General features: G+C 51.6%; 1 protein-coding gene across 4 annotated transcripts in view; it reads right to left on the bottom strand.

Annotated features, from left to right (window-relative positions):
- The window catches only part of lipeb (lipase, hormone-sensitive b), a 125,761-nt gene that overhangs the window by 31,905 nt on the left and 79,499 nt on the right, over positions 1-14,357 (bottom strand). For all 4 annotated transcript variants that reach the window (XM_038813336.1, XM_038813339.1, XM_038813337.1 and 1 more), the window contains 2 exons: positions 8,182-8,331; positions 6,281-6,425 (listed from right to left, as the gene is read on the bottom strand). In XM_038813336.1, coding sequence (XP_038669264.1) covers positions 6,281-6,425; positions 8,182-8,331 — 295 coding nt within the window. The remainder of the gene's footprint in view (positions 1-6,280; positions 6,426-8,181; positions 8,332-14,357) is intronic.

The following is a 14,357-nucleotide window of genomic DNA, read 5'->3' as shown; positions in this document are numbered from 1 at the left end:
CGTGGGTTTCCTCCGGGTGCTCCGGTTTCCTCCCACAGTCCAAAGATGTGCGGGTTAGGTGGATTGGCCATGCTAAATTGCCCGTAGTGTAAGGTTAATGGGGGGATTGTTGGGTTACGGGTATACGGGTTACGTGGGTTTAAGTAGGGTGATCATTGCTCGGCACAACATCGAGGGCCGAAGGGCCTGTTCTGTGCTGTACTGTTCTATTCTATTAATAGATCTGGCTGTTCCGAAACCTCAAAAACTGCCACTCTCGGGCATAGCTTCACCCTCATCCCCACCATTTCGGACATTACCTAAAAGAAGGTTGTCCGTTCTGGTTGCGGCTATGCGGAGCTAAGCCGCACGTTCGGCAGCTCCCGCCAGGAACGGACGTTTGGGCTCTATTTAGGGCCCCCAGCGGTACTTATTCGACGATTCCCGACGTGGGAAGGAGTCAGCAGCAGTTCCCCATCGGTATATGGCCTGGACCAGGAGTGGGGCGAGCAAGATAGCGGTGGCAGCGCCAAAGAAAAAGTGAGGGAAGAAGCACAAGATGGCGGCCGGTGGAGACCTAGAGATGGAGGTAGTGGGCGCAGGAGCAGCAGGAGACTCTCCAGCGCTGCTTTCGGGAGCTCAAAGCTGAGCTGCTAGAGCCGTTGAAGGCTTCCATTGACAAGTTGCTGGAGACTCAGACAGCCCAGGGGGTGGCAATCAGGGAGATCCGACAGCAGGCCTCTGAAAGAGAGGATGAGGCCTCAGCCCTCGCGGTAAAGGTGGAGATGCATGAGGCACTCCATAAAAAGTGGCAGGAGCGGTTCGAGGAAATGGAGAACCGGTCGAGGCGGAAAAATTTGCGGATCCTGGGCCTCCCGGAGGGGTCAGACCTGGGGGCCTACGTGGTCGTCCTGCTGAATTCGCTGATGGGAGCTGGGTCCTTCCAGGGGCCCCTGGAGCTGGAGGGGGCCCACAGAATACTGGCAAGGAGGCCCAAACCGAATGAGCCGCCACGGGCGGTGCTGGTGCGGTTCCACCGGTTCGTTGACCAGGAGTGTGTGCTCAGGTGGACCAAGAAGGAGCGGAGTAGCAGGTGGGAGAACGCGGTGATGCGGATCTACCAGGACTGGAGTGCGGAGGTGGCTAAGCGGAGGGCCGGGTACAACCGGACGAAGGCGGTGCTACACAGAAAAGGAGTGAAGTTTGGCATGTTGCAGCCGGCGCGTTTGTGGGTCACCTACAAGGACCGACACTTTTACTTCGAGTCCCCGGAGGAGGAGTGGGCCTTTGTGCAGGCCGATAAGTTGGACTCAAACTGAGGGTTGGGTGCGGGGGTCTGTATGTAACTGTGTTATTTTCTGAGGGGGGGCTTTCTGTTTATGCTGGTTCTGTGTTGTTTTCAAGGCGGGTGGGGCACTGTCTTTTTGCATGGGTTCGGTGGATGGGCTTGAGGCGGGGGGGTAGACTTGCAGTGTGGGGAGCTGATGGTGGGAAGAGGGCTGGGGCCCTGCGAGGGACTTGGGCCGACAATGGGAGCTGCCTTAGAGGAGGCAGGGTCGGGCAGGTGGAAAGCACGGGCTTTTTCCCGCGCTGAGGGTTGATAGGGGCGGGGTCGGAGCTGAGAAGCGCGGGCTTTTTTCCCGCGTGAGAGCGGGAGGGGAGGAGGAGAGCCTGCTGGTGGGCACTGGGGAGGAGGGGTAGCCCCACGCTGGGAGGGATCGGAGGAGTGGCAGGAGTTGCCGGGGTCAGCAGGAGTCAGCTGGCTTCCGGGAGTACTATGGAGGGAGTAACGTGGCTAGGAGGCCGAGGGCCAGGGAGTTTTCATTCTTCTCCCATGTGCATAAGGCCTATTCCCGGATCAAATTTTTTTTTTTTTATGAGCAGGGGGCTGATTTCGAGGATGGAGGATGCCGAATATTCGGCGATAGTCATTTCGGATCATGCCCCGCACTGAGTGGACCTCGAGCTGGAGGAGGAGAAAGACCAGCACCCGCTCTGGCGCTTGGAGGTGGGGCTGCTGGCAGACGAGGAGGTGGCCGGGCGGGTTCGAGGTTGTATCAAGAGGTACCTGGAGGCCAATAATAATGGGGAGGTCCGAGTGGGGACGGTCTGGGAGGCATTGAAGGCGGTGATTAGAGGGGAGTTGATCTCCTTCCGAGCCCATAGGGAGAGGAGAGAGCAGAGAGAGAGGGAGAGGCTGGCGGGGGAGTTGGTGAGGGTGGATAGGAGATACGCGGAGGCTCCGGATGTGGGACTGCTGGGGGAGCGGCGTAGTCTTCAGGCCAAGTTCGACTTACTGACCACCAGAAAGGTGGAAGCTCAGTGGAGGAAGGCACAGGGAGCGGTGTATGAATATGGGGAGAAGGTAAGTAGGATGCTGACGCATCAGCTCCATAAGCAGGATGCGGCCAGGGAGATTGGTGGAGTTAAGGACAGGGGAGGGAATGTGGTGCAAAGGGGGGTAGACATCAATGGGGTCTTCAGGGACTTTTACGGGGAATTGTATTGGTCGGAACCCCCAGCGGAGGGAGGGGAATGGGGCGCTTCTTGGACCGGCTGAGATTCCCGAAGGTGGAGGAGGGGCAGGTGGAGGGACTGGGGGCACCGATTGAGCTGGAGGAGCTGGTCAAAGGGATAGGGAGCATGCAGTCGGGGAAGGCGCCGGGGTCGGATGGGTTCCCGGTCGAATTCTATAAAATGTATGCAGACCTGCTGGGCCCCCTGTTGGTTAGGACCTTTAACGAGGCAAGGGAGGTGGGGGGGCTTTGCCCCCGACTATGTCCCGGGCGCTGGTTTCCTTGATCCTTAAGCGGGACAAGGACCCCCTGCAGTGTGGGTCATACAGGCCGATCTCGCTGTTAAATGTAGATGGGTGAGTTTGTTATATGAGGCCCCGAAGGCGAGCGTGGCCACGAATAGGAGGAGATCGGAGTACTTTCGGTTATACCGAGGGACGAGACAGGGGGGTCCCTTGTCCCCCTTGCTCTTTGCATTGGCAATCGAACCCCTGGCCATGGCGTTGAGGGAGTCGAGGAACTGGAGGGGACTGGTGCGGGGTGGGGAGGAGCACCGAGTGTCGCTTTATGCGGATGACTTATTGCTATATGTGGCGGACCCAGTGGGGGGAATGCCGGAGGTGAAGAAGATTCTCAGGGAATTTAGGGACTTCTCGGGGTACAAGCTCAACCTGGATAAGAGCGAGCTGTTGATCATGCACCCGGGAGATCAGGAGGAGGGGATTGGTAGGCTCCCACTAAAAAGGGCGGAGAGGAGCTTTAGGTACCTGGGAGTCCAGGTGGCCAGGAGCTGGGGGGCCCTACACAAACTTAATCTTACAAGGCTGGTAGAGCAAATGGAGGAGGAGTTTAAAAGATGGGACATGTTGCCGCTGTCGCTGGCGGGCAGGGTGCAGTTAGTCAAGGTGACGGTGCTCCCGAGGTTTTTGTTCCTGTTCCAGTGCCTCCCCATCCTTATCCCGAAGGCCTTTTTTAGGAGGGTCAACAGGAGTATTACAGGATTTGTATGAGCGCATGGGACTCCGAGGGTGAGAAGGGTGTTTTTGGAGTGGGGCAGGGATAGGGGGGGGGGCTGGCGCTGCCCAACCTCTGTGGGTACTATTGGGCTGCCAATGCAGTGATGGTGCGTAAGTGGGTAATGGACAGGGAAGGGGCAGCATGGAAGAGGATGGAGATGGCGTCCTATGCGGATACGAGCCTGGAGGCGCTGGTAACGGCGCCGTTGCCGCTCCCTCCAACAAGGTATACCACGAGCCCAGTGGTGGCGGCTACCCTCAAAATTTGGGGGCAATTGAGACGGCACAGGGGGGAGGTGGAGGTCGCAATGGGGTCCCCGATACGGGGGAACCACCGTTTTTTTCCAGGGAGAATCGATGGCGGGTTTCTGAGTTGGCACAGGGCAGGTGTTAGGAGGTTGAGGGACCTGTTTGTAGACGGGAAGTTTGCGAGTCTGGGTGAGTTAGAGGGGAAATTCGGGCTCCCCCCGGGGAACATTTTTAGGTGTATGCAGGTAAGGGTATTTGCCAGGCGGCAGGTGGTGGGGTTCCCTCTGTTGCCCCCAGGTGGGGTCCAGGACAGGGTGCTCTTGGGGGTGTGGGTTGGAGGCCTGGATCAACGATATGGCGGGGTTTATCAAATTGGAGGGGGTGAAATTTGCCCTGAGGGAATCAGTACAGGGGTTTTTCAGGCGGTGGCAGCCTTTCCTAGATTTCCTGGCAGAACGGTAGGGACAAAGGCCAGTGGAGTTGACCCTGTGCGGTGCTTCACTCCAGAGTCCCCACCCTATTTCAAATCCCAAGTTCTCCTCCCACTTCTCTCTTGTCTCGTCCACTTGGGTGTTAGCCCTTCTTAGTCTGTGAGTTTTCTTTCACCTCCCAGTATTTATTTTGTTTGAGAGTTCCTATTGAGTCTGCTTCTATCGCCCTTTGAGGCAGCGCCTTCCCGATCACAACCACTTGCCAGATAGGAACATTGTTCCTCATCTCCTTCCTTTTCAAAAAAAATTAGAGTACCCAATTATTTTTATTCCCAATTAAGGGCCAATTTAGCATGACCAATCCACCTACCCTGCACATTTTTTTTGAGTTGTGGAGGTGAGACCACAGGCACGGGGAGAATGTGCAAACTCCATTTGCACAGTGACCAGAGGCCAGAATTGAAGCCTGGTCCTCGGCGCCATGAAGCAACAGTGCTAACCATTGTGCCACCGCGCCGCCACCATCTTCCCCTTCAGCTGATTAGCTTCGATCTGTGTCGCTCTGGTTCCCCACCCTCCTGCCACTGGAGGTGGTTTCTCCTTATTGACTCGATCCAAACCCCTGTGATTTTGGCCACATTTATTAAATCACACCACCCAAACTTCTCTGCTCCAAGGAGAAGAATCCCAGCCTGTACAAGTTAACTGAAGATCCCCCATCCTGGTGAGTCTTGTTTGCATTCTCCCCAAGGACTTGACATTCCATTCTGAAATGTTGAGCCCAGAATTGACCACAATACTCCAACTGAGGTCCGAAGAGAGTTTTGTAAGGATTTAGTGAAACCTCCCAGCTTTTGTACTCTGTCCCCATTAGTAAAGCCAAGAACTACACCTGATTTTAAAAAAAACTCAAGTTATCCTGCTACCACTTACTTAAAGACACTGTGAAGCTTCTATATTTCTGCATCATCTTTAACAGTGTACATTTTCTTTATATTTCCTGCCCAGCTCCTCACACTTTGCTGCATCAAACTTTATCTGCCAATCTACTGGTCTACTTTAATAGCCTGTCTCTGTCCTCAAGTCTGTTCCTGTCTAGAAATCACAAACAGAAATATAACACAACAGTGTAGAGGGAGCTTTACCCTGTATCTAACCTCGTGCTGTACCTGTCCTGGGAGTGTTTGATGGGGGCAGTGTAGAGGGAGCTTTACTCTGTATCTAACCTTGTGCTGTACCTGTCCTGGGAGTGTTTGATGGGGACAGTGTAGAGGGAGCTTTACTCTGTATCTAACCTCGTGCTGTACCTGTCCTGGGAGTGTTTGATGGGGACAGTGTAGAGGGAGCTTTACTCTGTATCTAACCCCGTGCTGTACCTGTCCTGGGAGTGTTTGATGGGAACAGTGTAGAGGGAGCTTTACTCTGTATCTAACCTCGTGCTGTACCTGTCCTGGGAGTGTTTGATGGGGACAGTGTAGAGGGAGCTTTACTCTGTATCTAACCCTGTGCTGTACCTGTCCTGGGAGTGTTTGATGGGAACAGTGTAGAGGGAGCTTTACTCTGTATCTAACCCTGTGTTGTACCTGTCCTGGAGTGTTTGGTGGGGACAGTGTAGAGGGAACTTTACGCTTTGTCTAACCCCGTTATGTGCCTGTCCTGGGAGTGTTTGGTGGGGACAGTGTAAAGAGAGCTTTACACTGTATTTAATGCTGTGCTGCAGATGTCCCAGGAGTGTTTGATGGGGTCAGTGTAGAGGGAGCTTTTCTCTGTATCTAACCCCGTGCTGTACCTGTCCTGGGAGTGTTTGATAGGGACAGTGTTGAGGGAGCTTTACTCTGTATCCAACCCCGATCTGTACCTGTCATAGAAGTGTTGAGGTAGCTTTACTCTGTATCCATCTCTGTGCTTAACCTGCGCAGATGACGGAGATAGTGTCGAGAGCAGTCTCCATCCGCCCCTCTCTTACTACACTCTTCTTCTAACCCCTCACAATCTGTTAACCATGGTACTAATGTCCCCTAATCCTGGTGTCCTGACTGGCCACGCTCTGTGACATATCTCTGAAGCTTCTGGCGGCAGGCATACGCACCCAAGAGGTGGCAGTTCCTCACTGCCCAGCAGTAGGCAAAGAAGCACTCTTCGAGAGCCCGTGGAAAGGGAGCCTCAGGGGCAAGCGAGTAATCGATGGAAAGGATTGGTGAGTCCAGCTCGTGGGCCCAGCTCTTCAGGTAAGCCTAAACAAAACAAAGAGATTCAGAGTTGAGACAGACAACAGGAAACACAGCACACAGCATTGGGACAGGAGCATGACTGACTGACGGGGAGACATCACCATCACTTTGGGGCTCAACACCGAGGAGGAGCTTTGGGGCCAAGGGGGAGAGTAAGGGGGAACACCATTGTTGCATCCAGTACCAAGAGGGAGAAGACCATTATTATGGTGACAAGCAATGTAAGGCTGGAAAAAGAAAGAGAGGGTACCATCACTATTGTGTCCAGCAGAGAGATTGGTGGTGCACTGGGGAGGTGGTCAGTGGAGACCTCAATCTCTGAATAGTGAACAACAAACATTAGACAAGTATAAAACAAGTATAATAATAGAACTTAAAATATAAACATTTAAAATCTTATATGCATTCATGTGAATTTTAAATACCACATTGGGTTTAGCAAGGAGAATTGGAGCAATTCAGCAGTTAGGAATCATGTGGCAAGTAACTTGCCTCTTGACTCCCCAAAGCTTGTTCACTATGTATGAGGCACAAGTCAGGAGTATAATGGAATACTCTCCACTTGCCTGGATGAGTGCAGCTCCAACAACACTCAAGAAGCTCAACACCATTCAGGACAAAGCAGTCCCACTTGATTGAGCCCCTTCCATGAATATCCCTCCCTCCACCACCAACGGACAATAGCAGCAGTGCATACCATCTACAAGATGCACTGCAAGAACTCACCAAGTTTCCTTAGGCAGCACCTTCCAAACCCATGAGCACTACTATCTAGAAGCACAAATGCAGGAGATAGATGGGAACAACACCATTTGTATGTTTGCCTCCAAGTCACTTACCATCCTGACCTTGAAATATATCAGCAATTCCTTCACTATCGCTGGGTCAAAAATTCTGGAACTCCCTCCCCAACAGCATTGTGGGTGTACCTACGCCACATGGACTGCAGCGATTCAAGAAGACAGCTTACCACTACCTTCTAAAGTGGCACTAAGGGATAGATAGATAGATAGATAGAGAAATACAGCACAGAACAGGCCCTTTGGCCCACGATGTTGCGCCAAACTTTTGTCCTAGGTTAATCAAAGAATTTTGGACAATTTTTCATGGCCAATTCACCCAACCTGCACATCTTTGGATTGGGCAATAAATGGGGAATAAATGTTGGTCTGGCCAACAATACCCACATCCCTTGAATGAATATATGTAAATAAAATAACTTTACTCTGTATCTAACCCTGCGCAGTACTTGTCGTGGGAGTGTATGATGGGGACAGCGTAGAGGGAGTTTTACTCTATATCTGACCCTGTACCTGTCCTTGGGAGTATTTGATGGGGTCAGTGTAGAGGAAGCTTTACTCTATATCTAACCCCATGCTGTACCTGTGCTGGGAGTACTTGATGCGGACAGGGTTGGGAGAGCTTTACTCTGTATCTAACCCCCCGTGCTGTACCTGTGCTGGGAGTACTTGATGTGGACAGTGTTGGGAGAGCTTTACTCTGTATCTAACCCCCTGTGCTGTACCTGTAGTGGGAGTGTTTGATGGGGACAGTGTAGAGGGAGCTTTACTCTGTATCTAACCCCGTGCTGTACCTGTAGTGGGAGTGTTTGATGGGGACAGTGTAGAGGGAGCTTTACTCTGTATCTAACCCCCCGTGCTGTACCTGTCCTGGGAGTGTTTGATGGGGACACCGTAGAGGGTTTTTTTTCTCCGTATCTATCTCTGCGCTGTACCCAAAGAATTTGACAGGATCTTACCTCATGTGACTTTGAAGTTTGGGCCACAAAGCCTCCACCGTGGAAATGAACAAGGAGGAACTTTGACCTTGGAGCCTTCTTGGTTTTCAGGCGTATGTCAAGACCCAGCTGTGCCTCAGGTTTGCAGAGTTCATTGAGCTCATTACTGTCCTGATATTAATAGGAAATGCAGGAAAATAATAAATAGCACTTAGGCAGAATAGATCAAAATATCATCAATCTGATAGCATTACATAGAAACATAGAAAATAGGAGCAGGAGGAGACCATTTTACCCTTCGAGCCTGCTACATCATTCATTATGATCATGGCTGATCATCCAACTCAGCAGTCTAATTCCACCTTCCCCCCATATCCTTTGATCCCTTTTGCCCCAAAAGCTAAATTACTCTCTTCTTGAAAACATAATGTTTGGCCTCAACTGATTTCTGTGGTAGTGAATCCCACAGATTCACCACTCTCTGGATAACAACATTTCTCCTCATCTTTGTCCTAAAAGGTTTACCCAGTGTCCTCAGGTTGTGACCCCTGGTCCTGGACACCCAACACCATCAGCAACATTCTTTCTGCATCTACCCTGTCTAATCCTGCAAGAGTTTTATATGTTTCTAGGAGATACCCCCTCATTCTTCTAAATTTCAGCGAAAATATAATACTAACCAACGCAATCTCTCCTCATACGTCAGTCCTGCCATCCCACGAATCAGTCTGTTAAACCTTTGCTGCACTCCCTCTACAGCATGAACATTTTTCCTCAGATAAGGAGATCAAGATTGCACACAATGTTCCAGGTGCGGACTCACCAAGGCACATCTTGTAGTGTGATGACTCCCACCCAAAGGCTTCCTTACACACTCCCCACCCCTCCCCCTACAAACCGCACCTTAGCCTTTTCAACAGGTCCCCAACCACCTAAGAAACATCAAAACCGTCAATCCAACCAAAGAGCCCCAAGGAACATAGCCCTTACATGAAAAATCACCAAAAAAAACAATTTCCCAAAACCAAAAGGTGGGAGGGGGTAGAGAAAGACCCTCCCCCGTACAAACTTACAGCTTCTTAGAATCTCCCCACAATCTGCAACCCAGAACAACAGCAAATGCCAACTTTCACCAACTTAGCTCCTCTATCCCATACCACCTCTCATCTCTCCTCCAGCTTATGGCTCCTGATAAAGTAATTTGCCTCCTCTAACGTTCTAAAGTTATATTCCCAGCCATCATAAATTACCCAGAGTCTGGCCGATTACAACACCCCGAATCAAATTAGTTGTCTGTACAGCATCGTTTTGGCCTTGTTGAATCCCGCTCACCTTTTAGCCAGCTCTGCTCCAATGTCCTGGTAGATCTGTTTTCGATTGTCCTCCCATTCACAGACTCGTTTCGCCCTGATCTACTTCAGGATCTTCTCCTCATCCAAAAACTTGTGCATCCGCACAATCACCAACTGCGGTAGCTCCCCTGTTCTTGGCTTCTGCCTCAAGGACCTATGGGCCCGGTCCACCCCTGGGGCCTTTTCCAGCACCGTCTCCTCCACCAACCTAGCCAACATCCTAGAAACATAATTTGTGGCACTCATTCCCTCCACTCCCTTCGGTAGACCCACAATCCGCAAGTTCTGTCGTCTGAACTTGTTCTCCTGCTCCTCCACCTTCGACTGCAGCGACTTGCACAGATCTCCCAGGATCTCCAGCTCTGCCTCCAAAGACACGATATGGTCACGCAGGTTGGATACCACCTTTTCCATCGCCCAGATCATCAACCCCTGCGCTTCAAGGCACGTTTCCACCCGATGCAAAGACCTGTGAAGAGATGCCACTGCCCCCTCAATCGCTTTTGACCAGGCACTCTGCGTCATCTTTCTTTGCTGCCGAAATTCCTCCTTGATGAAGCTAATCAGTTGCTCCATCTGAGGCTTTCCCGCCGCCACCGACCCTTCCCCCTCCACCATTTTCACAATTGGTGCTGTGCCACAAGTCTCCTCCAACTCCTTAGCCAGGTCCCGTACTGTCTTCTGCCAGGTCTGATAGCCAGCAAACATGCCAAACCAGTGGAGAGAATCTTCCCTTACACTCTCCGCTCCCCTTTTCTGCCGAATCTACCCAAAACACAGGTGGAAAGGGCCAAAATCAACACCTTCGAGCCGGAGCCACCGTGTGCGACCACTCACTCCAGGGCTAGCACCCAAAGTCACTAATATTAATTTTCTTCAGTTCCTTCCTCTCAGTGAACAATGATATGGAGATGCCGGCGTTGGACTGGGGTGAGCACAGTAAGAAGTCTTACAACACCAGGTTAAAGTCCAACAGGTTTGTTTCAAACACGAGCTTTCGGAGCACGGCTCCTTCTTCAGGTGAATGGAAAGGCTTGTTCCAGAAATGTTTATATAGACACAGTCAGAGATGCCCCGGAATGCGAGCACCTGCAGGCAATCAAATCATCAAAGATGCAGAGAGAGAGGTAACTCCAGGTTAAAGAGGTGTGAATTGTCCCAAGCCAGTTCAGTCGGTAGGCCTCTGCATTACATTCGGCCCCCACCAACAAGCCTGGACTTGCAGAGGCCTACCGACTGAACTGGCTTGGGACAATTCACACCTCTTTAACCTGGAGTTACCTCTCTCTCTGCATCTTTGATGATTTGATTGCCTGCAGGTGCTCGCATTCCGGGGCATCTCTGACTGTGTCTATATAAACATTTCTGGAACAAGCCTTTCCATTCACCTGAAGAAGGAGCCGTGCTCCGAAAGCTCGTGTTTGAAACAAACCTGTTGGACTTTAACCTGGTGTTGTAAGACTTCTTACTGTGCTCAGTGAACAATCTATTCCCTACCATTTCTTTTTTTTGGAAAAATATTTTATGGAGGCATTTATATATGTACACATCAAGCACAACCATAAAACAAAACAAGCCAACAGGGCTGCAAATAATCAAGCCAATTAGAGTCTCTCCATTCTAATAAGATCTGTCTCTGGGCTACCAGGGAGGCAAAGACCAAAACGTCGGCCTTTCTTGCCCCCTGGACTCTCGGGTCTTCGGACACTCCAAAGATCGCCGCGTCTTGGCTCGGGACCATTTTCACCTTCAAGACCTCCGGCATAAACCGCACCAAAATCCTCAAAGCTTCGGACAAGCCCAAAACATGTGGACATGATTTGCGGGCCCACCTGCACACACCTATCTTCCACACCTTCAAAAAACCTGCTCATCCTAGCCACGGTCATGTGTGCCCCGAGGACCAACTTAAACTGAATAAGGCTAAACCTAGCACACAACGAGGATGCGTTCATCCACCTCAAAGCCTCCTCCCATACCCCAGCCCTTCCTCCCACCTACCCTTCACTACCCCTATTGGGGCTCCCAGCCAACCCACCAACTCCTTGTAAATTTCTGACACTTCACCCTACCCCTGTTCTTGACACCACTTGTCCTGCAGCCCCTGAGGCAGCAGGTAAGAAAATTCCTCACTTGCAAACACCAGAACCCATTCCCGACAGGCAATTCAAATTTCTCCACCATCCCCTCCAAGCTCAAGAAGCTGTCCCCAATGAATAGGTCCCCAAACCTCTCAATCCCCGCCCATAGCCACACACTGAAACCCCCTGTCCAGCCCTCCTGGAGGAAACCTATGAGTCCCACAGATCGGTGTCCAAACCGAGGCCCCCTCCAGCCTCATGTGCTGCCGCCACTGCCCCCACACCCTCAGGGCCACCACCACTACCGGGCTTGTGGAGTACCTGGCCGGCGAGAGCGGCAAAGGCACTGTGAACAGTGCCCCCAAACTCGAGTCTTTACAAGAGGCTGCCTCCATCCGCTCCCATACCGACCTCTCCCCTACCATGGCTATATTCACCGTTCAGTAATAATTCATCAAATTTGGAAAGGCCAACCCACCCCCCTCGACCTCACTCCAGCAGCACCTTCTTCACCCGTGGGGCTTTTACCTGCCCAAACAACCCCAAAATCAGCGCATTCACCCTCCCAAAAAAAGCCTTAGGGATAAAGATTGGGAGATTCTGAAACACAAACAGGAACCTCTGGAGAAAAGTCATCTTCACTGACTGCACCCGCCCCACCAGTGACAGCCGGAGTACATCCCAACCGTGCCAGATTCAGCTTGTGCAGCTGCTCCCACCTCCATGTCACCTGAATACCCAAATATCGAAAGATCCCCCCCACAACGCTCTTAACAACGCTCTCAACGGCAACTCACCCAACCTCTTCCCCTGCCCCCTCGCTTGAACCGGAAAAACCTCGTTCTTCCCCATATTGAGTTTATATCCCGAAAACCTGCCAAACACTTCCAATATACCCATAATCCCCACAATACCTTCCAAAGGGTTTGAAATGTAGAGCAGAAGATCGTCTGCATATAGCGAGACCCTATGCCCCACCTCTCCATACTATCCACTACCATTCCCTTGATGCTCTCAGCCCTATTGCCAATGGCTCTATAGCCAAGGCAAAGTGCAATAGGGAATGTGGACATCCCTTCCTCCACCCCCGATGCAGCAGAAATATTTGAAACTCACCTGGTTCGTTCGCACACTCGCTACCGGTGCCCAGTACAACAGCCGGACCCAATCCACAAACCCCTGCCCAAACCCGAACCACCCCAGCACCTCCCACAGATAGTCCCATTATACTCAGTCAAAGGCCTTCTCCGCAACAATGGCAACCACCACCTTCACACTTCGTCTCTCCGGGATCATCATTATAACATTTAACATCTGCTTGATGTTAGATTACAAATGCCTCCCCTTAACAAACCCCGTCTGGTCCTCCCCTATCACCGCCCAGCACACAGTCCTCAATCCTCAAAGCCAAAGTCTTTGCTAGCAACTTAGCGTCCACATTTAACAATGAAATTGGCCTATAGGACCCACATTGCTCTGGATCTTTGCCCCTCTTTAAGATTAAGGAGATCGAGGCTTGCGATAACGTCGTGGGGAGCGGCCCCGTTCCCTCGCCTCATTAAGCGCCCTTATTAGTAGGGGCCCCAAGTCCCCGAAAACCTTTTATAAAATTCCACTGGGAACCCATCCGGGCCAGGGACCTTCGCCGCCTGCATCGCTCCCATTCCTCCACCACCTCAACAAACCTAATGGAGGCTCCCAATCCCTCCACCAGGTACTCCTCCACCCTAGGGAACTCTTACCCCTCCAAAAAACACCTCATTCCCTCCATCCCGGCCGGGGCTCTGAGTCACAGAGTCCCTTATAAAAATCCCTAAACACCCCATTCACTCAACTGGATCCATGACCATATTCCCTCCCTGACACCTTTCCGATCTACCTCGCTGCTTCTTGCATCGATGTACCAACATCCGACTCGCCTTTTCCCCGTATTCATATACTGCCCCTTTAGCTCTTCTCAACTGCCCTACCTTACCCATGGATATCAGCCCAACTCTATCTGGGGTTTCTGCCACTCCCTCCACAACCCTCCCGAGCCTACGAATACTTCCTATCTACCTGCAAAATATCATCCACTAACCGCGCCACCTCAGCCCGCTCCGTCTTATCTCTGTGTGCTCGTATTGAAATAAACTCCACCCTTACTACTGCCTTCAGTACCTCCCACAACGTGGTGGCCAAAACCTCACCCGCGTCATTCAGCTCCACATATCCCCGAATGGCAGCCCTCACCATCTCACAAACCTCATCTGCCAACAGCCCCACATTTATGTACCCGAACAGGCGCCAGAATGTGGAGATTAGGGGCTTTTCACAGTAACTTCATTGCGTTGTTAATGTAAGCCTACTTGTGACAATAAAGATTAGAAAAGAAAAAAGAAAATCCAACCCCCACTGTGGGCACTGGCCCTCACATTCCTCCCCCCCCCCCCCCCACCACCCCGATCACCTGCAAGTCCACCCAATGCGGCGCATGGTCCAAAACCACGGTTGCCGAATACACCACTTGATCATCCACGCCAAGATCGTCCTATCCAACACAAAGTAATTGATCTAGGAGTGCGCCCTATACCCCCCTCGTCTTCAAATCCAGTCCTGAATGAAATACCTGCCTACCTATCCTTTCCTCAGCCTAGTCTGGCCCCCAATTTTAGGTGCGTTTCCTGTAAGAATGCCACATCCGCCTTTAGGCTCCTCAGATGCACGAACACGAGAGCCCTCTTGACCGGCACATTCAGCCTTCTCACATTCCATGTGATCAGCC

Source organism: Scyliorhinus canicula, chromosome 12 (genome assembly GCF_902713615.1).
Source record: "Scyliorhinus canicula chromosome 12, sScyCan1.1, whole genome shotgun sequence".
Taxonomy (NCBI): domain Eukaryota; kingdom Metazoa; phylum Chordata; class Chondrichthyes; order Carcharhiniformes; family Scyliorhinidae; genus Scyliorhinus; species Scyliorhinus canicula.
The sequence above is the reverse complement of the archived record's forward strand: the minus strand, read 5'-3'. Positions and strand labels throughout refer to the sequence as shown.